Raw genomic sequence first — 14,891 nt, forward strand, 5'->3', positions numbered from 1 at the left:
TCATAATATGCATTTTTTAACACTTCTCTATCTAGTGCCTATGGTTCCTACAACATATTTACACATAATAAGCAAGATAGTAAATACCTAAAAAGATTTTTCTGTACCTACACACAAAATTCTCACATTTTTCACATACATTGCTCATCTTCCCTATGTTTATTTATTATGAGGTTGCCTTTCCTTTTGCAATTTTATATCTCAGAAAATGACACGTGAATTATTGGGAATTAGAATGAAAACTACAATTCTCTCTGTTGAAATATGATTTTCTTTAGCTTCCAAGTAGCTTCACCACTTCTGTGGCTAGGTGTGGTATAGGACGTTGTGCATTTTTTGCCTCAGTTTTCACTTTTCACCTCAATTTTTCTCATTAATGTAGTTTGATAAAGAAGAAGCAACTTGCTGTCTTGGAAAAAGCAGTGTTCATTCATCTGGGATGTTCAGCTGCACACCCTCCTGCGGAACAGCCTGATCCAAATGATCCACCAGCTTCTCTGAGCTCTGCAGCTGCTGAAGCCATAGAGCTCTTTGACACAGGGGAGAAGATACTTCTGTTCCGTGAACCAAGTGATCCAAAACTTGCTTTGCATAGTTTTCCAAGGAAAAAGAAGAAGAACTTTCTTAATTCTAAAAAGGCTGCTCGTGCAAACGTGGATTCACAAGAGCAATTTCCATTTAGAGTATCACTTAGGGAAGAGGAAGTTATTTCAAATTCAGTAAAATGATGAAGAATGAAGTGTACAGTTCAAATAACATATGGGTTGTTTTAATCTGATTTGTCTGATATTGGAAATAGATGTAATTTTAGAATGGCACAGTTGGTGGTGTGCATCTTGCATTTTTTAATTCCTGTCAGTGCTTTGTTGTACTAGGTAAATATGGGTTTTCCATGATGCACATTCTAGCAGGCAGGACTCTGTGTTCCTTCACTACATTTTGGTCATTTTTGCACTGATTTTACCATAGTTGTATTTTCATAATTTATACAGAAAGGTTATTTATTGTATATAGTAGGTACTGATTTACTATTTTTGTATTTATATTTTTGTGGTAAGCTGCAGTATAGCAGATGACGTGAAGAGATGTGGTAGAAGAACCACATGTCCTCTGTTCTCTGATTTTATATTATTCTAGTTAATTTACTGTTTAACACTGTGTTCCTAATAGGCTTTGCATGTTACTTCTGCAGTCTGTGTTCTGCAATGACAGCTGGTAGTCCAGATCTTTAGCATATACTGTGTACTGAGCCTTTCATCCTGGAGTAACTTCAGCGTTTCTCTGTTTCTAAACTTGCTTCTGTTGAACTGTGACTGTGGCTACATTTCATGTAAATATGTAACATGTACAATGTTACATATTTACAACCTGTTGCAGTCTTTTCCTTGGTGAAGCAGTGTCATCACATTTGCTCAGTAGAAAAGTGAAAAATGTAAATGGGCATGTAATGCCTTCAGGAGCTCTTTTGATTGCAGTGCTGCCAATTTTTGCAATTTTAGATATTTTTGAAGTTTTTATTCCTGAATTTCTCTAAGTTGATAAAAATATAATTTTATACTTCAGAAAGAGTTAATTTTTAAACCTGTCTGGTTGACTTGAAGAGTCCAATAAACATGAATCCCAAAAAGAGGAACAGGAAAAGCTAATTAAAATAACCACATGCAATTATTAATATCTTATATTATTCAAGCCTGTTTTGAAGGTGTTGTAACTGTATTTGAATGCTGTGCTCTGAGGCCACTGTGATCACATCTTTTCTGTTTTTTCTTGTACAGATCTTCAGTGCCTTTTTATTAATAGGGTGCCATATTATTTGAAAATTAAAATGTTATACATGTATCTACAGTTGGCTTTTTTTTCCCCACTTCTCTGACAAGTTTAAATATTCGTTCCACAGAAGACAATTAGTGTTTCCTATCACTACTAGCATTAGAAATTGTATGCAGTAATTAGAATGACAGTCCTAATTATTATTTGATTGCATTCTTCAGTCTTTTCATGGAAGTATTTGCTGTCACAGGAAGAGGAGTCTGTCAGGGTTGTGGGAGTTCAAAGCTGCTGTTTTAACTGGGTCTGGTATTTCATCCCCAAGGCATGAGTGGGTAAAGAGAAGGGTCTGTCCTGCCTTGGAAGTGGGCCAGAGCTGTACAGGAGGAGCCTCAGGTGTTTCAGAAAAGGCAAGAAAGCAATTAAGCAATTGGAAAATTTGGACAGCTCATGGCTGCAAGGAGCACTTGAAAGCTGAAGTACCTTCTTGAATGTCAGTCCCTTCAGGATGTCTTTGCAAGCCCAGGCTCCTCACTGTTACAGTATAAGAGGGAAATGACATTAACTCATCATAGATATGACATGGAGCCCAATAGCTGTACTAGGTTACAATAATAAAATGCAACATCTGAATATTGATTACAATATCAATTTATTATCCTTAATAAATAATCTCACTGTCTAGCAATAGAAACCTGATTTGTAACTCTCTCACACCTCATTACAAATTTGAAGCAGTTCAGTGACCATAACTTTGTAGCAGGGAAAGTCACTCCCTGCTATGAGTCACTCTCATATCATGCAGTACATATCCAAAGAAACATCCAGATCTTGACATCTCTTGTGCCTTGTGAAAGAAGTACTAACTAGGAAATAGCCCACTTCAGTGAAGAGTTGGCTTGCATTCAGCTTTGAGTCACGCCAGAGGACAGAGGGCCAGCTGTTGATTGTGCAGCTTTGTGTGTGTGCCACAGGTATTGCCGTCCTTGTTTCACAGCTGAAGTCTCCCAAAGAATGTGTGTGCTGGACAAGCCATTCAAATTCATCCCATTTGGTTTCACAGTCATCAATACAAGAAGTAATAGAAGGCCAACTTCTTCAGTGTTTGAAACATTATCCAAATCAGTTGTGTTCCCCTGGAAGTTCATTGCTTCTCCTGTTGCCCTTGACAGTTCCCTGTGTACTCCCATATCCATTGCACTGTTGTCCTCCCTCAACATGAAGCCATTGCACAAGGAGCCAAAGCATACAAAGAACAAGCAAATGTAACTGTCCTTGGTCAATGATTTAATCCATACAGTAAATAACAACTTACTGGCCATGGTAAATTTTATTGAAGAAATTATTCTCCATGCTAGACAAATAAACTGTAGCTTTGTTACGATTTTTTCAACATGTGCTTCAGTAATGTCAGCTTGCAGCAAACAGCCCTTGTGCCCAGGGTTCAGGATTTTCAGGAGGCTTAGTTATGCCCAGGCTCTTCAGCATTAACAACAACCCACTTTCTGCTCACCTTGCTGTATTTTTGGCTTGGGATACCTGGATACTGGATTAGCATGCAATACATTTTCCCCACGCTGTCAAGTTTTTATTTAAAAGAATACATTTTGAAGATTGGTGGTTTTTTTAATAAAAAGGATCCCACATGATGAAAAATATTTCAGGAAAGATGTACTAAAAATGTCCTGCAGTGATTGAGGTGAAAATGCTTCTGTGAAACAAGTGGGTTGAGATTTCTTATCATAAATTTATATTAAATTTCTTTAACCTTGGTGTTGCGTATTAATTTATTATGAAGTCGAATACACATGCTAGGCCTAATGAAGAATAATTCATACCAAGAGTGAATAACTGGATGTTCTGGAAGAGACTATCTGTGTCAAAGTCAATCTGTTGTAAACAAAAGTGGGAATACCTATATGGACCTGGCACTTCACTACAAAAAAATGTAAATGGAAGTAAAAGGATTGACACTTTAGCAGTAATAATTGTTATATTTTATAGGTAACTTTTATCTTCGCTGATTACTGTAACTGTTTCAGGTTTAGATGAATTTTTAAACAGATAATGTCTCTTTAATAAGGTCAGTTCTACAAAGTACTTGTCTGCCTTTTTTGAACCTGGGGAACTCATGCTGCTTTCTTTCATTATGTGGTATTTACCCAGCTGCTATTTTAACACCTTCATTTCTTCTGGGGAATGTTAAGTTTTTATGCTGTTACCTTTGTACAACCCAGTTCCAATAATTACACTGCCTTTTGTCAACAGCTCCAGCTTCCCAAGAGACTGACAGTGGGATTTGCAAAGCATCAAATGCCAGGTTCACTCATCTGTTGCCCCATGCTGTGCTTGTGTAGCTGGTGCAGCCTCAGGTGTAGCAGCATACAGCTTGTTTTCCTTGCTGAGCTGTGAAGCTGTGCTGTCACAGGCTGTTGAGAGCTGTGTGAGTTCACATGAATAGCAATGCTGTGCAAGTGAGGAACATTGTCCTTCTATCTGAGTGTTCCAGGAAGGATCTAGCCTTTTCCACAGTCTGCTTCTCCACTCAAGGTCTCTTGTAAAAATGACTGAAAAAGGCCACCAGCTCAGGTCTTTAGTACTGTCTTCCTATTTGTTCTTTTGTTATTCACAGGGAGCAGGGCAGGGAAAGTCAGTACTCCACCCTTGTGGAAGAGTATACAGCAGGCTCACTGTTTGCCTTTGTGTGCAGACAAACTGTGACCTATATTTAATGTTAATCTCATTAATATGTTCCATGACAACTGGTAATGTCCACCTCTGTATTTGAGCAGTCTTGTTATCTAAAACCACTAGTTACTTTTCTCACCTCAGCTGTCAAGTGACCAAAAGCAATTTGCTTTCTCCAAGGTTCAGAGATTCCTCTGGAGAGCAGAATACAGATACTTGCAGGGAACTGAATTTTGAAGAAGTCAACATTGTTGGAGCATCTTCTTCAATTATGCCAGAGAAATTATCTCACAAAAGAGGCTGTGTATTTTCGACCACTTTTGTTTGAAAAAAAATGACCAAATAAGAAAATAATTAAAACCTGGAAGTGGCACGTATCATTCCAAGCCATAGTAGCACTCAGAACTTGGCAGATTTGAGCATTGCTGATTGAATTTGGTTCTTAATACTGTGTAGTTGAGAATGACATCTGGTTACAATGTGTAATGGTTTTATAGTTACTCAGCTGCGCAAAGATATCCCTATATAGTGATCCAAAAGAAATAAAATATTTCTGTGCAGCAGCCAGTGAAGTCTGTAGCTTTCAAGAAACCCTTGTGTGTTCCCAGTTGAAGAAGGTAATCCTTGGGGATGTGTTTGGTTTTGCTTTTTGTTTTTTTTTTTTTAATGAGTTCTAGGAGACAATATATAAATGTAGATTTACTTTGCAATCTCTGAAAATAGTCCAAGCTTTGTCAGTGCTAAGAATCTGCTTATACACACTGGGTTTTATCTTTGGTGTCTGCAAACCCAAAGAGTCATTCTGTGTCATCTCTGCTCAGAAAGCACCCAGGACGAAGTGGTTCCCTACAGATCAGCTCCTACCTTGCCCTCTAGAGTCTCTGACATTTTGGCTGGAGTTATGACAATTTGTCACACGTACTGGAATACAAAAACTTAAGAAAAGCTCTGGTATTTTTTGTCAACTCCTTTCATTCAGTTTTAGTTTTCTGTCATGAGAGGGTTAAACAAGAAGCCTGTGTGAATCCCAGTGGTGGATGAATAAAGATCTGGGAACTGAGGCCCTGATGCACTTCATTTCACTTGTAAATAGAACAACCAGTGAAAAATCCTACCGGTAGTGGAATAAGGCAGTTTGCAGCCAGCTGTTGAATATGCAGCATGGCCCTTCATGGAAATTCACTCCCAAACAGCAGTGCAGTGGTGGAAAGGGGATTTGTGAGCTCTCTTCTCTGAAGCAGGCATAGAAAAGCTGTGGGGTCAGCAGATTTCCTCTGAGGTTTTGATGCAAAGCAGTAAGTTGTAGCACTAATGGTGCATGTGCTGAAAAAGATCTTTGAATGCATCTTGTATGTGTCTTTTAAGAGAAAAGTTAATTTCTTATACCAAGCCCAGACTGAGGAAGGAATACAATGAGGTTATGAAATTACTTTTTTTCTGAGGGTAACTGTATTTCTGCCCTTTTGTCTGTGTTTGAGAGGTTTTCTTCCTAATTGAAGTGTATGAAGAGAGCATTCATTTGGAAGTAATATTTGCCAAGAATATGCGATAAGAAAATTATTATATGAAAAACCCTATAGATTTGGGGGAGAAAAAAAACTCTGCAGAAATGACTGGGCATCTTCCTGGCTCCTCCAATTTTTATGTGTATGAATAGTTCCTTAAATGTGGTCCTATTTACATAAATAAGGATGTCAGGGTTTGGTTAATGCAGCCCCTGCAGACAGTGATTCAGTGTCATGTACCTCTAGAAAGTAATTCAGAGTGGCACAAAATCCTGCTAGCGTGTTCTGTCTGTCAGAGCTCTGGGCACAGGGTACATGCTGCAATTTGTTTTGCTACATTTTGACCATCTAAATGTGTCTAATCAAAGCAAAATGTTGGGGCTTTCCTCATAACTGAAAGACAGGTACAGGCGCCACCCTGGAATGGTTTCTCCTTCTCTTGGACCTTTTTGCTGCGTATGGCTTCTGCAAGGCAGAGGAGCATTTTCATTGTGCACCTCAGAACCTCTTTGTAGAAGAGACACTAAGTTCCAGACATCATGGTTAGGAGAAAGAACAACTATGTTTTATTAGACTAACAAATACATTTGGGCAAAGCAGAGCAGCTTTACTGCTATTGTTTTTCAAAGAAAACCAGAACTTTTCCGCTCTTGGCAGTTGCTGTGGGAACAATTTCAAACAAAAATGGTATTAGAACTGGTCAATGTTTATAATGAAGGAGTGTCTTTCATTTAAAAACAAAACTCATTTAGCACACAGTAAACAAAATGAAATAAAAATATTTAGGCTGGTTTGTTTCCACTTTCCTTTTCCCTCTTATACTCAATTCTTTTAAATAACTGAATATCTTTTTCCCTTTCCCCTGATTTTATTTAATTAGGACTTGTTTTGGTCTTTTTATTAGAAGCAAAACATATTACAAAATGCTTGGATAAAAGAGTTGTTCATTTTAAACCAGTTCTTCATGGCTAAATCCACAATCATGTGACCTTGTATTAGTACTAATAGTAGGAGATGTATTTAGGGATCCAACATCCAAAATATGATCTTCAATGAATTCTCTAAAGACACCTACATTTCAGAAGCCTTGAACTGTTATTTTCCCAGTTACCTAAATGTTAATTAGCAGTTATGTGCCAGTGGTCCCAAAGTATTCCAGTCTCAGTGGAACTACATAACTTAGTGTCTGATTGATCCTGAAGTATCTTTGTCATCTGGAAATTAGGTGAGGCTGGCTCAGTGGAGGCTCTCCAGCTGTGTGCTGCTCCCAGAGCAGCATTTCATGTGTGAGCATTTGAGGGGCTGGGATGGCCAAGGGGTGACTGACTGGCTGGCACAGATCACACTTGCTAGAGAAATCATAGATGTACATGTATTTTCTTAGTTAAGAGTTAGGTTTTTACTTTCTAATTCCTTCTTAATGAGTCATTGGGGCTTTACAAGGTGAGTGTTTTTAACAAGTTATTTTAATGTTTCATCCTCCAGAAACAGTCAGATATATTAAAAACAGTCCTAGAAATCATGTAAAGATGCAATTTGATAGCCCTTTCCTGCCTATATGAATGGAGGCACTCACTGTAAGCTTGAAAGCAGAGGTGTTCCTACCCACCAGAGAGGAGTTATGTTATGTTATTGCCAGAGAGGTAGCCTTTAAAATGTAAATTATCCAAAATCCTTACTGTAGTTGTATGAAATCTGAAAATCCAGTAATTCAAGTGCCTTAATTTCAGTGGGTGGAGAAAGTGAGGCAGCAGAGTCATCTGGGGTTTGGTCTGGATCCTTGGAGCAGTCAGTCTGAAGGGAAGCTGAGTAACCCCTGTGCTCTATACCTGCTGGTGTTAAGCAACACTTTAGCCTATCACTTTATAACCATACGACAAGATTTTTGGGTGAATGAAAGATTTCTGGCAAACAGTTGAATTTTGGCATTGTCACACTGAGAAATACATATTTTATGAAAGCATTTAGCTGATTGCTGCCAGTTGTCATGCCCAACAGCTCTTGCTCCTTTTCTAGCTACTCTGAGTGAGGACTGGGGCTGAGCCCTGGGGGAGTCAGGTTTGGGTTTTTGTGGTTGAGATAACCTCTGAGGTATTAGAAAGTCTTTTTTCTCAGCCTTGTGACTGAAGAAGAAGTCGAGATTCATCAGTTCTGCTTTTCAAGGTTGTTTATTTTTTCTTATTTATGACATTCTTTGACCTGCTGAGATCAGTCCAGCAGGTTGGGTTGTGGCACAGTGACCACCCTTGGGGTGGTGTTAACTTTTAGTACTATGAACTACGTGTACTTTATTTACAATAATTTTCCAATATTTATCACCTATGTTAGACAGTTTGTCTCTACTCTAAACTAATCAAAAGTTTAGAGTAGAAGATGGAGGACAAGAAGAAGGAGAAGGACAGAGCATGCTTAGATTCTTCTATTTTTCTTCCCGAACCTCCATTCTAAAACCCCAAAATTTTACTTTTTCACCCTGTGACAAATTAGGTATCATTCTTCTCAAACTCTTGTGGCTTGTAAAGCTTTGCACAAAGTTGGTAGTTTTTTCTATGGACTAAAATTGAAAGTACAGGTGTTTTTGACTCTGTGCCAGGGTCTCTGAGCCCCCTGCCAGGGTCTCAAATCACCCAGGGCAACCAGAGGAATGTCCTGGGTCCCAACAGTCAGGTACAGACACTTTACTAGAGATTGAAGGATATTATGAGGCCAATATGCTCAGGACGCTGCCATGCTCAGCTGTAACTCACCATGCTGGGAGAGTGTCACTGCCATATTTTCTGGAAAAATCCCTTCACTCAGGATTTTGCTCCTGGGAAGTTGAGAAGCCTCAGAGAAAAAGGAAACAATAATTATCTGGTTTGGTTCCCCTGTGTTTTGCTGCTTTGGAATGTGTTTGGAGATTGTTTACCAATGGATGGTTGTTTCATTGGTTTAATGTGAATTGTTTTGACTTAATGGCCAATCATGGCCAAGCTGTGTTGGGACTCTGGAAGGAGTCACGAGTTTTCATTATTATCTTTTAGCTTTCTGTAACTATCCTTTCTCTATACTTTAGTATAGTTTAGTATAGTAATTAGTAGTGTAGTATAGTAAAAAATATTCTTTAATATATTCTAGTATCATAAAATAATAAATTAACCTTCTAAGAACATGGAGTCAGATGCATCATTCCTCCCTTCATCTGGGAACCTCGTAAATACAAGAGGAGATATTCCTGGTTTTATTGCTAGAGATTGTGTTAATTAAAATGAATACCAACAAATTTTTAGACTCATGACAATTAATATCTACAGAGCCTGCAAAGCTATTTTGGAGATAGATTTGGCTGGGAGAATGCATGGCTCTGTAGCTGAAAAGACACAAGAAATCTGCTCCCTCTGGTTGAGGATGATGCCATTGTGTGCAGGAACTGCCATGAGCTGAAATGCAAATAGTTACCCATGTGCCATGCAATTGCATGACAAATTAAGAGTTGATCATATCTTTCCATCAGTCCCAAGAGGAAATTTTATGTTTTGTTTTTTTCCTTAGTGCTTCCTGGTGCTTGAATTAAAAACCAGCAAGCTAAGAATGTGGATGTGCTTGGTGAAACACTGGTGTTTAATTACACGTCTGTGAAAGTTTCACTTGGAGCCAGATCTCGAGCACAGATCTACCAATGTCAACAGATGTCTCCTGATTGGTACCCCTTGAAGTTCTTTTGTTGATTCATACATTTCTGCTGCATTGTTGGTTTTTTAAAAAATTCTATTTCTGCTTTAGCCTAAACATATAAATACAAGCAATAAATACATCTGTGCATACTTTCTGCATTTTAACTGGAAACAAATCCCTAAATCTGAAGTCCATGTCTGCCCTATTCATCTTTGCATGCCCTCCCAGTGACTAGGGAATTTTCATTCCATTTGATTCCCACCACAGCTAAAATGCATAATTCTAACTGCTTTGTGTTCAGCCTGTCTGGTAACACTGAGCAGCCTTGCAGGTGTACAGAATTTCAGGTGGAATGACAACTCCCAGATGACAACCACAGCCTAGTGCTGCACACTGTGGGCAAGTACATCAAAACATAATTTCCATCTCTTCCTTTTACTCACTTTCAGTGATTGCTATTCTTTTATAAAACAACTGTTTGTGTTTTAGCAATACAAACTTCTAATATTTCCATTCCTCCAGCATTTGTTTTGATTATAAATAGTAAGGAAATTACTATCACTACTCTCATTTCACCGAGGGGGAAATGAAGCACAGAATAACTAGATTTAAGGAGAGTGGTCTTTCCAGCAGATGCTGCCACGTGGCATTTATTCCATGAACTTTTGTTAGGAGTAAATGATGCCATTGCTTCCCAGCGAGGGGTAAAAAACAGCTGATGCTATTTCACAAGTGCCCTGAACACAAAGGGCTGGGAGAACAATTGAGGGGAAAAAGCAGCAGCATGTATTTCTTGAGCTTGCAACAGTTTAAATGAGGGACTAAAAGTCTTTCACTTCAAATAACACAGAGTTGTCATTTTAAAAAATTCCTTTATTGCTCAGGTTTTTAGTTATTTCTTGAGAATAATTTTCATTTCAAAAGTGGTTTATTTTCGATTCTATTGTGGAAGTAATCACTTTAAAAAAGAATATGATTGCAAAGTAGTTAGTGTGGACTTAAGGACTATCCATCCAATTCTACCACTACTATTTCAGCGAAATAGTGTGGAGAAAGAGCTGGGGATGAGATTCCAGTTTCTTTTCAGTGAATAGAAACCTATTCACGTTGCCATGAGGTTAATGGAATATAATGTCAGATGTAAAATTCAGGAGCATGGATAGACTCATCAGGAAGGGTTTCAATCAGCATGCAGAGAGTATAACAGCTTGAAAAATATGTGTGTGGATACAGCCCTCCTGGAGCTCTCTTTCACACAGCAGCTCCTGAATACCAATGAAAGTCTTGGCCTGGCAGGAGTAGTCCTGAGGCAGGAGCAGGGAATGGGTTCAGAGTTACTGCCTACAGAGGTTTGGATTAGTCACTTCATGTTTTCTCTGAACATAATTGTTGGCTGTGGCTGATAGTGGGAAAATAGCTATTCTGGTTGCCTTTTCTTGAATCAAGTTTTGATTAGTTTCCAGAAAGATCACAAAAGTAGCGTTTGCTCAAATTGCAAGTGCTTTTATTAAAAATAGGTCTACTTGCAGCCCTGGGGCTGTTCCTCAGGGCTGCAGTCATTGTCCTGTGCTCTGTGCAGGGCTCACTGACTTGGCAACAGGGAAAAGCAATCTCTCTCTCTAAATCCTACCTTTTGCAGCTTTCCCAAAGCCCTCTAATTTTAAGGATTCCCTCACTTTAGCATTTGCATTGCATTTCACTGCTGGGCTGTGCATATCACCAAAGTGAGACAAAAGAATTTTATGGGAAGATAAGACATAGAGAGACTTAAAACCCAAGCTGTCCAAAATGTGATTCCTTTTTCTATAAATGTTTTTGCAAGCAGTATAAACTTCTGAACCTGTCAGAAAAAAAAACCCAAAAGGTTACTGCTCCAGCTATGATCAAAAGTTACCTGGAAGACAACATGAAAAAAGAATCAAGCTTTGATTCATGCTCAACTGACAGAAAAATTGAGAAAATATATTGTTCCCTGTCTCAGTTCCTTCCCTTGGTCCATAATCTTTCAGGTGGTGTGAAGAAGGCAGGTGGGCTGGCAGGAGCAAGCCCATCTCTGGGATATATTTGGTGATCACCACTGTGAAACATCTCCACACCTTCGTTTTGCTCCTCAGCAGTGACTGAAACAGGCAGGGTGTGTTTGAGGCTGTGTGTGCCATCACCTGCACCCTGGCCCCAGCCCTGGAACTCTGCTTACCTGGATCATCCCTGTTTCATATACTGTCCATTCCCTGCTTGCAGCATCCACCTCTCTTTGGTTTCTTTTAGGAAAGAGGGTTGGGGGAAGGAAGTGTCGGAAGGAAGTGTCGGAAGGAAGTGTCGGAAGGAAGTGTCGGAAGGAAGGAAGGAAGTGTCGGAAGGAAGTGTCGGAAGGAAGTGTCGGAAGGAAGTGTCGGAAGGAAGGAAGGAAGTGTCGGAAGGAAGTGTCGGAAGGAAGTGTCGGAAGGAAGTGTCGGAAGGAAGTGTCGGAAGGAAGTGTCGGAAGGAAGTGTCGGAAGGAAGGAAGGAAGGAAGGAAGGAAGGAAGGAAGGAAGGAAGGAAGGAAGGAAGGAAGGAAGTGTCGGAAGGAAGTGTCGGAAGGAAGGAAGGAAGGAAGGAAGGAAGGAAGGAAGGAAGGAAGGAAGTGTCGGAAGGAAGTGTCGGAAGTGTCGGAAGGAAGGAAGTGTCGGAAGGAAGGAAGGAAGTGTCGGAAGGAAGGAAGGAAGGAAGGAAGGAAGGAAGGAAGGAAGGAAGTGTCGGAAGGAAGGAAGTGTCGGAAGGAAGTGTCGGAAGGAAGTGTCGGAAGGAAGTGTCGGAAGGAAGGAAGGAAGGAAGGAAGGAAGGAAGGAAGGAAGGAAGGAAGGAAGGAAGGAAGTGTCGGAAGGAAGTGTCGGAAGGAAGTGTCGGAAGGAAGGAAGTGTCGGAAGGAAGGAAGGAAGTGTCGGAAGGAAGGAAGTGTCGGAAGGAAGGAAGGAAGGAAGGAAGGAAGGAAGGAAGGAAGGAAGGAAGGAAGGAAGGAAGGAAGTGTCGGAAGGAAGGAAGGAAGTGTCGGAAGGAAGTGTCGGAAGGAAGTGTCGGAAGGAAGTGTCGGAAGGAAGTGTCGGAAGGAAGGAAGGAAGGAAGGAAGGAAGGAAGGAAGGAAGGAAGGAAGGAAGGAAGGAAAAAGGCCAGGTATTTAGCAGCTGTACACCAGAGAGGCAGCAAAACCAGGTCTCCCTGCAGTGCTCCCCTAGTCTGAGATTTATCAGGTCTGGACAAGCACTGAGCATCTCTGTTAGTCTTTTGTCTGCTCCCATTTTGTCCTTTAGGAAACAAAAGCAGCCTCAAAGAGCAGTGACAATTCTAATTCCTCTCTTTTTGCAGAAGAGACAGCTAAATGCTTTAATGCCCTTGAAAAGAGTGGCAAATAAATGTATTTTTCATTCAATAGGATTCTTTGTACAGGTCAAAGGAAAGTGGTAAGTGGCATTGTAAAATTTAATTTCACTTTGGCTTTTACCTTTCAAATGCTTTAAGAGTTTTCTTCTTCTCCTTTATATCTTTAAGAGAGTGTTAAAAAGATTTCCTGGAGGCTGTTGCTATGGTGCTCATATCAAGGTATCTGCATTCATTCCTCTGAACCTTGGTTAGTTCTTGTACATGTTTACATCTTTGTCTGTCTGGATCTATTTGCTCTATCAAAATTAACACAGTGCACCCCAGCTGGTAAAGAATGTGTGCTTGGTTTTGCCTTGAGAAGATGCAGAATAAATGCAAAGTGAAAGGTCTGCAGGCCTTTTTATAACACTTCTCAAGTCTTCTGTAAACTCAAAATATGCATGTGCAGAGCGACATGAGAGATGCTTTACTTGGCAATGTTTGCAAATCGGGACAAATTAGGTTATTTTAATAATTAATTAATTTTAATAGCATTTGAAACTTTCAACTGAAATCACAGCATAAGATGGATATGTTTCCAAACACACCATCAGGCCAGGGCTCAAATTAGCATTAATGAACTGCAGAGGAATTAAAAGGTGCTGCTGTTTTCTACAGGATGTGTCGAGCTACACCAATATACGAGTGAATGCCACAAACTCCAAGAACTTGTGTTTTTGACAGCTGTACCTCTATATATTTTACATAGTTCTCTACTCTTCCTCCATTTGTGAGCTGATGGCAGTGTGATTTGATTAGTTGATACCAGTGGATTTATCTTGTATATTTGTCGTCCTCTCTCCTGAGGTAAATCTGGAGAAATACAACTCAAGAGGGGTTCTGTGATATGTGCATTTGTTCTGATGTGACCTGGCAGCATTTTTGTCTGTGACATGGATATTTTCATCACTGGCTAATCATACCTGTTCTAAAATACAGGCTGTTTCCTATTGATTGCTTTAAAAAATGTGTCCCCATTTCAAAGAAGAGGGTGGCATCATAAATGGGGGCTTCTGTATTAGAGGAGAAAGAGCAGAACATCATCAGTGGGGATGGAGGTCTCTTGGCCTGGGTGGTGCAGCCTAAGCTCATCACTACTAATGTTCTCCTTGGGGGGTTTGGGTCTTGGCAACAAGAAAGTGTGTTTGTGTCCTTGGAAGTTTATTCTGAAATGCCTCAAGAAAGGCTTTAAGTGGTCCAGTTGAAAGTCTTTTGAAGTCAGTGTTGTGTCCCCAGCTTTGGTGCTAAGGGAAAACCAAGAACAGGGTCAGCAGGTCTCACCCTTTCCCACTTTGCAGCTAGTTTAAGTATCTGACAGTGTGATGTGTTTTCTGTGTTTTCAGTGAGTTTCTCTTTCATCTGTTTCTCCACCCTTGTACCCATGTAATGTTGAGACTTATAGCACTCTTTGGCAATGAGATCCACAGGTGTACTTCCTAAGTACAGCAAAATTTGTCTATTTTCTATAAACAGTGGTTTACCTAGGATATAAATAAGCGTGCCAAGTTGCTTCAAAATTAGTTTTTTCTGTAGTCTGTCCACCTTTGTCTCCTACTCTGGCCAGTGTAGAGGGGGTAGAACATAAGTAAATAAAGGTAGAATAGAAAATAATCTTAAGCCCTAAAGAGTTGCAGCTGGGTTAATTATTAAAGATTAGGAGCAGGCCTGATTTTAACAGGCCACAGCTGTAGCCAATAAGAAGAGTGTTATAAAAGAGTGGGTTGGTTAGTTGAAGAGGAACTGGAGTCATTTGGGTGCTGTGAGGATAAGGAAGAGTCAGTGCTTAGAGGAGCTGGCTATGAGAAACATCAAGGAGGTACAAATCTCTACCAATATGAAACCTTTGCAATGCAATGGCAATAGAACTCTTCTAATGCAGTG

The 14,891-nt window shown here is 39.8% G+C and overlaps 1 protein-coding gene across 1 annotated transcript in view; it reads left to right on the plus strand.

The window, feature by feature from the left end:
- Positions 1–3,464, plus strand: part of EVC2 (EvC ciliary complex subunit 2) — a 52,003-nt gene extending 48,539 nt beyond the window's left edge. Inside the window, exon 20 of the mRNA XM_058804339.1 lies at positions 383–3,464. Coding sequence (XP_058660322.1) covers positions 383–728 — 346 coding nt within the window. The 3' untranslated portion in view covers positions 729–3,464. The remainder of the gene's footprint in view (positions 1–382) is intronic.
- Positions 3,465–14,891: the final 11,427 nt, after the last annotated feature.

The sequence above is a fragment of the Ammospiza caudacuta genome, chromosome 4, assembly GCF_027887145.1.
Source record: "Ammospiza caudacuta isolate bAmmCau1 chromosome 4, bAmmCau1.pri, whole genome shotgun sequence".
NCBI classification, from domain to species: domain Eukaryota; kingdom Metazoa; phylum Chordata; class Aves; order Passeriformes; family Passerellidae; genus Ammospiza; species Ammospiza caudacuta.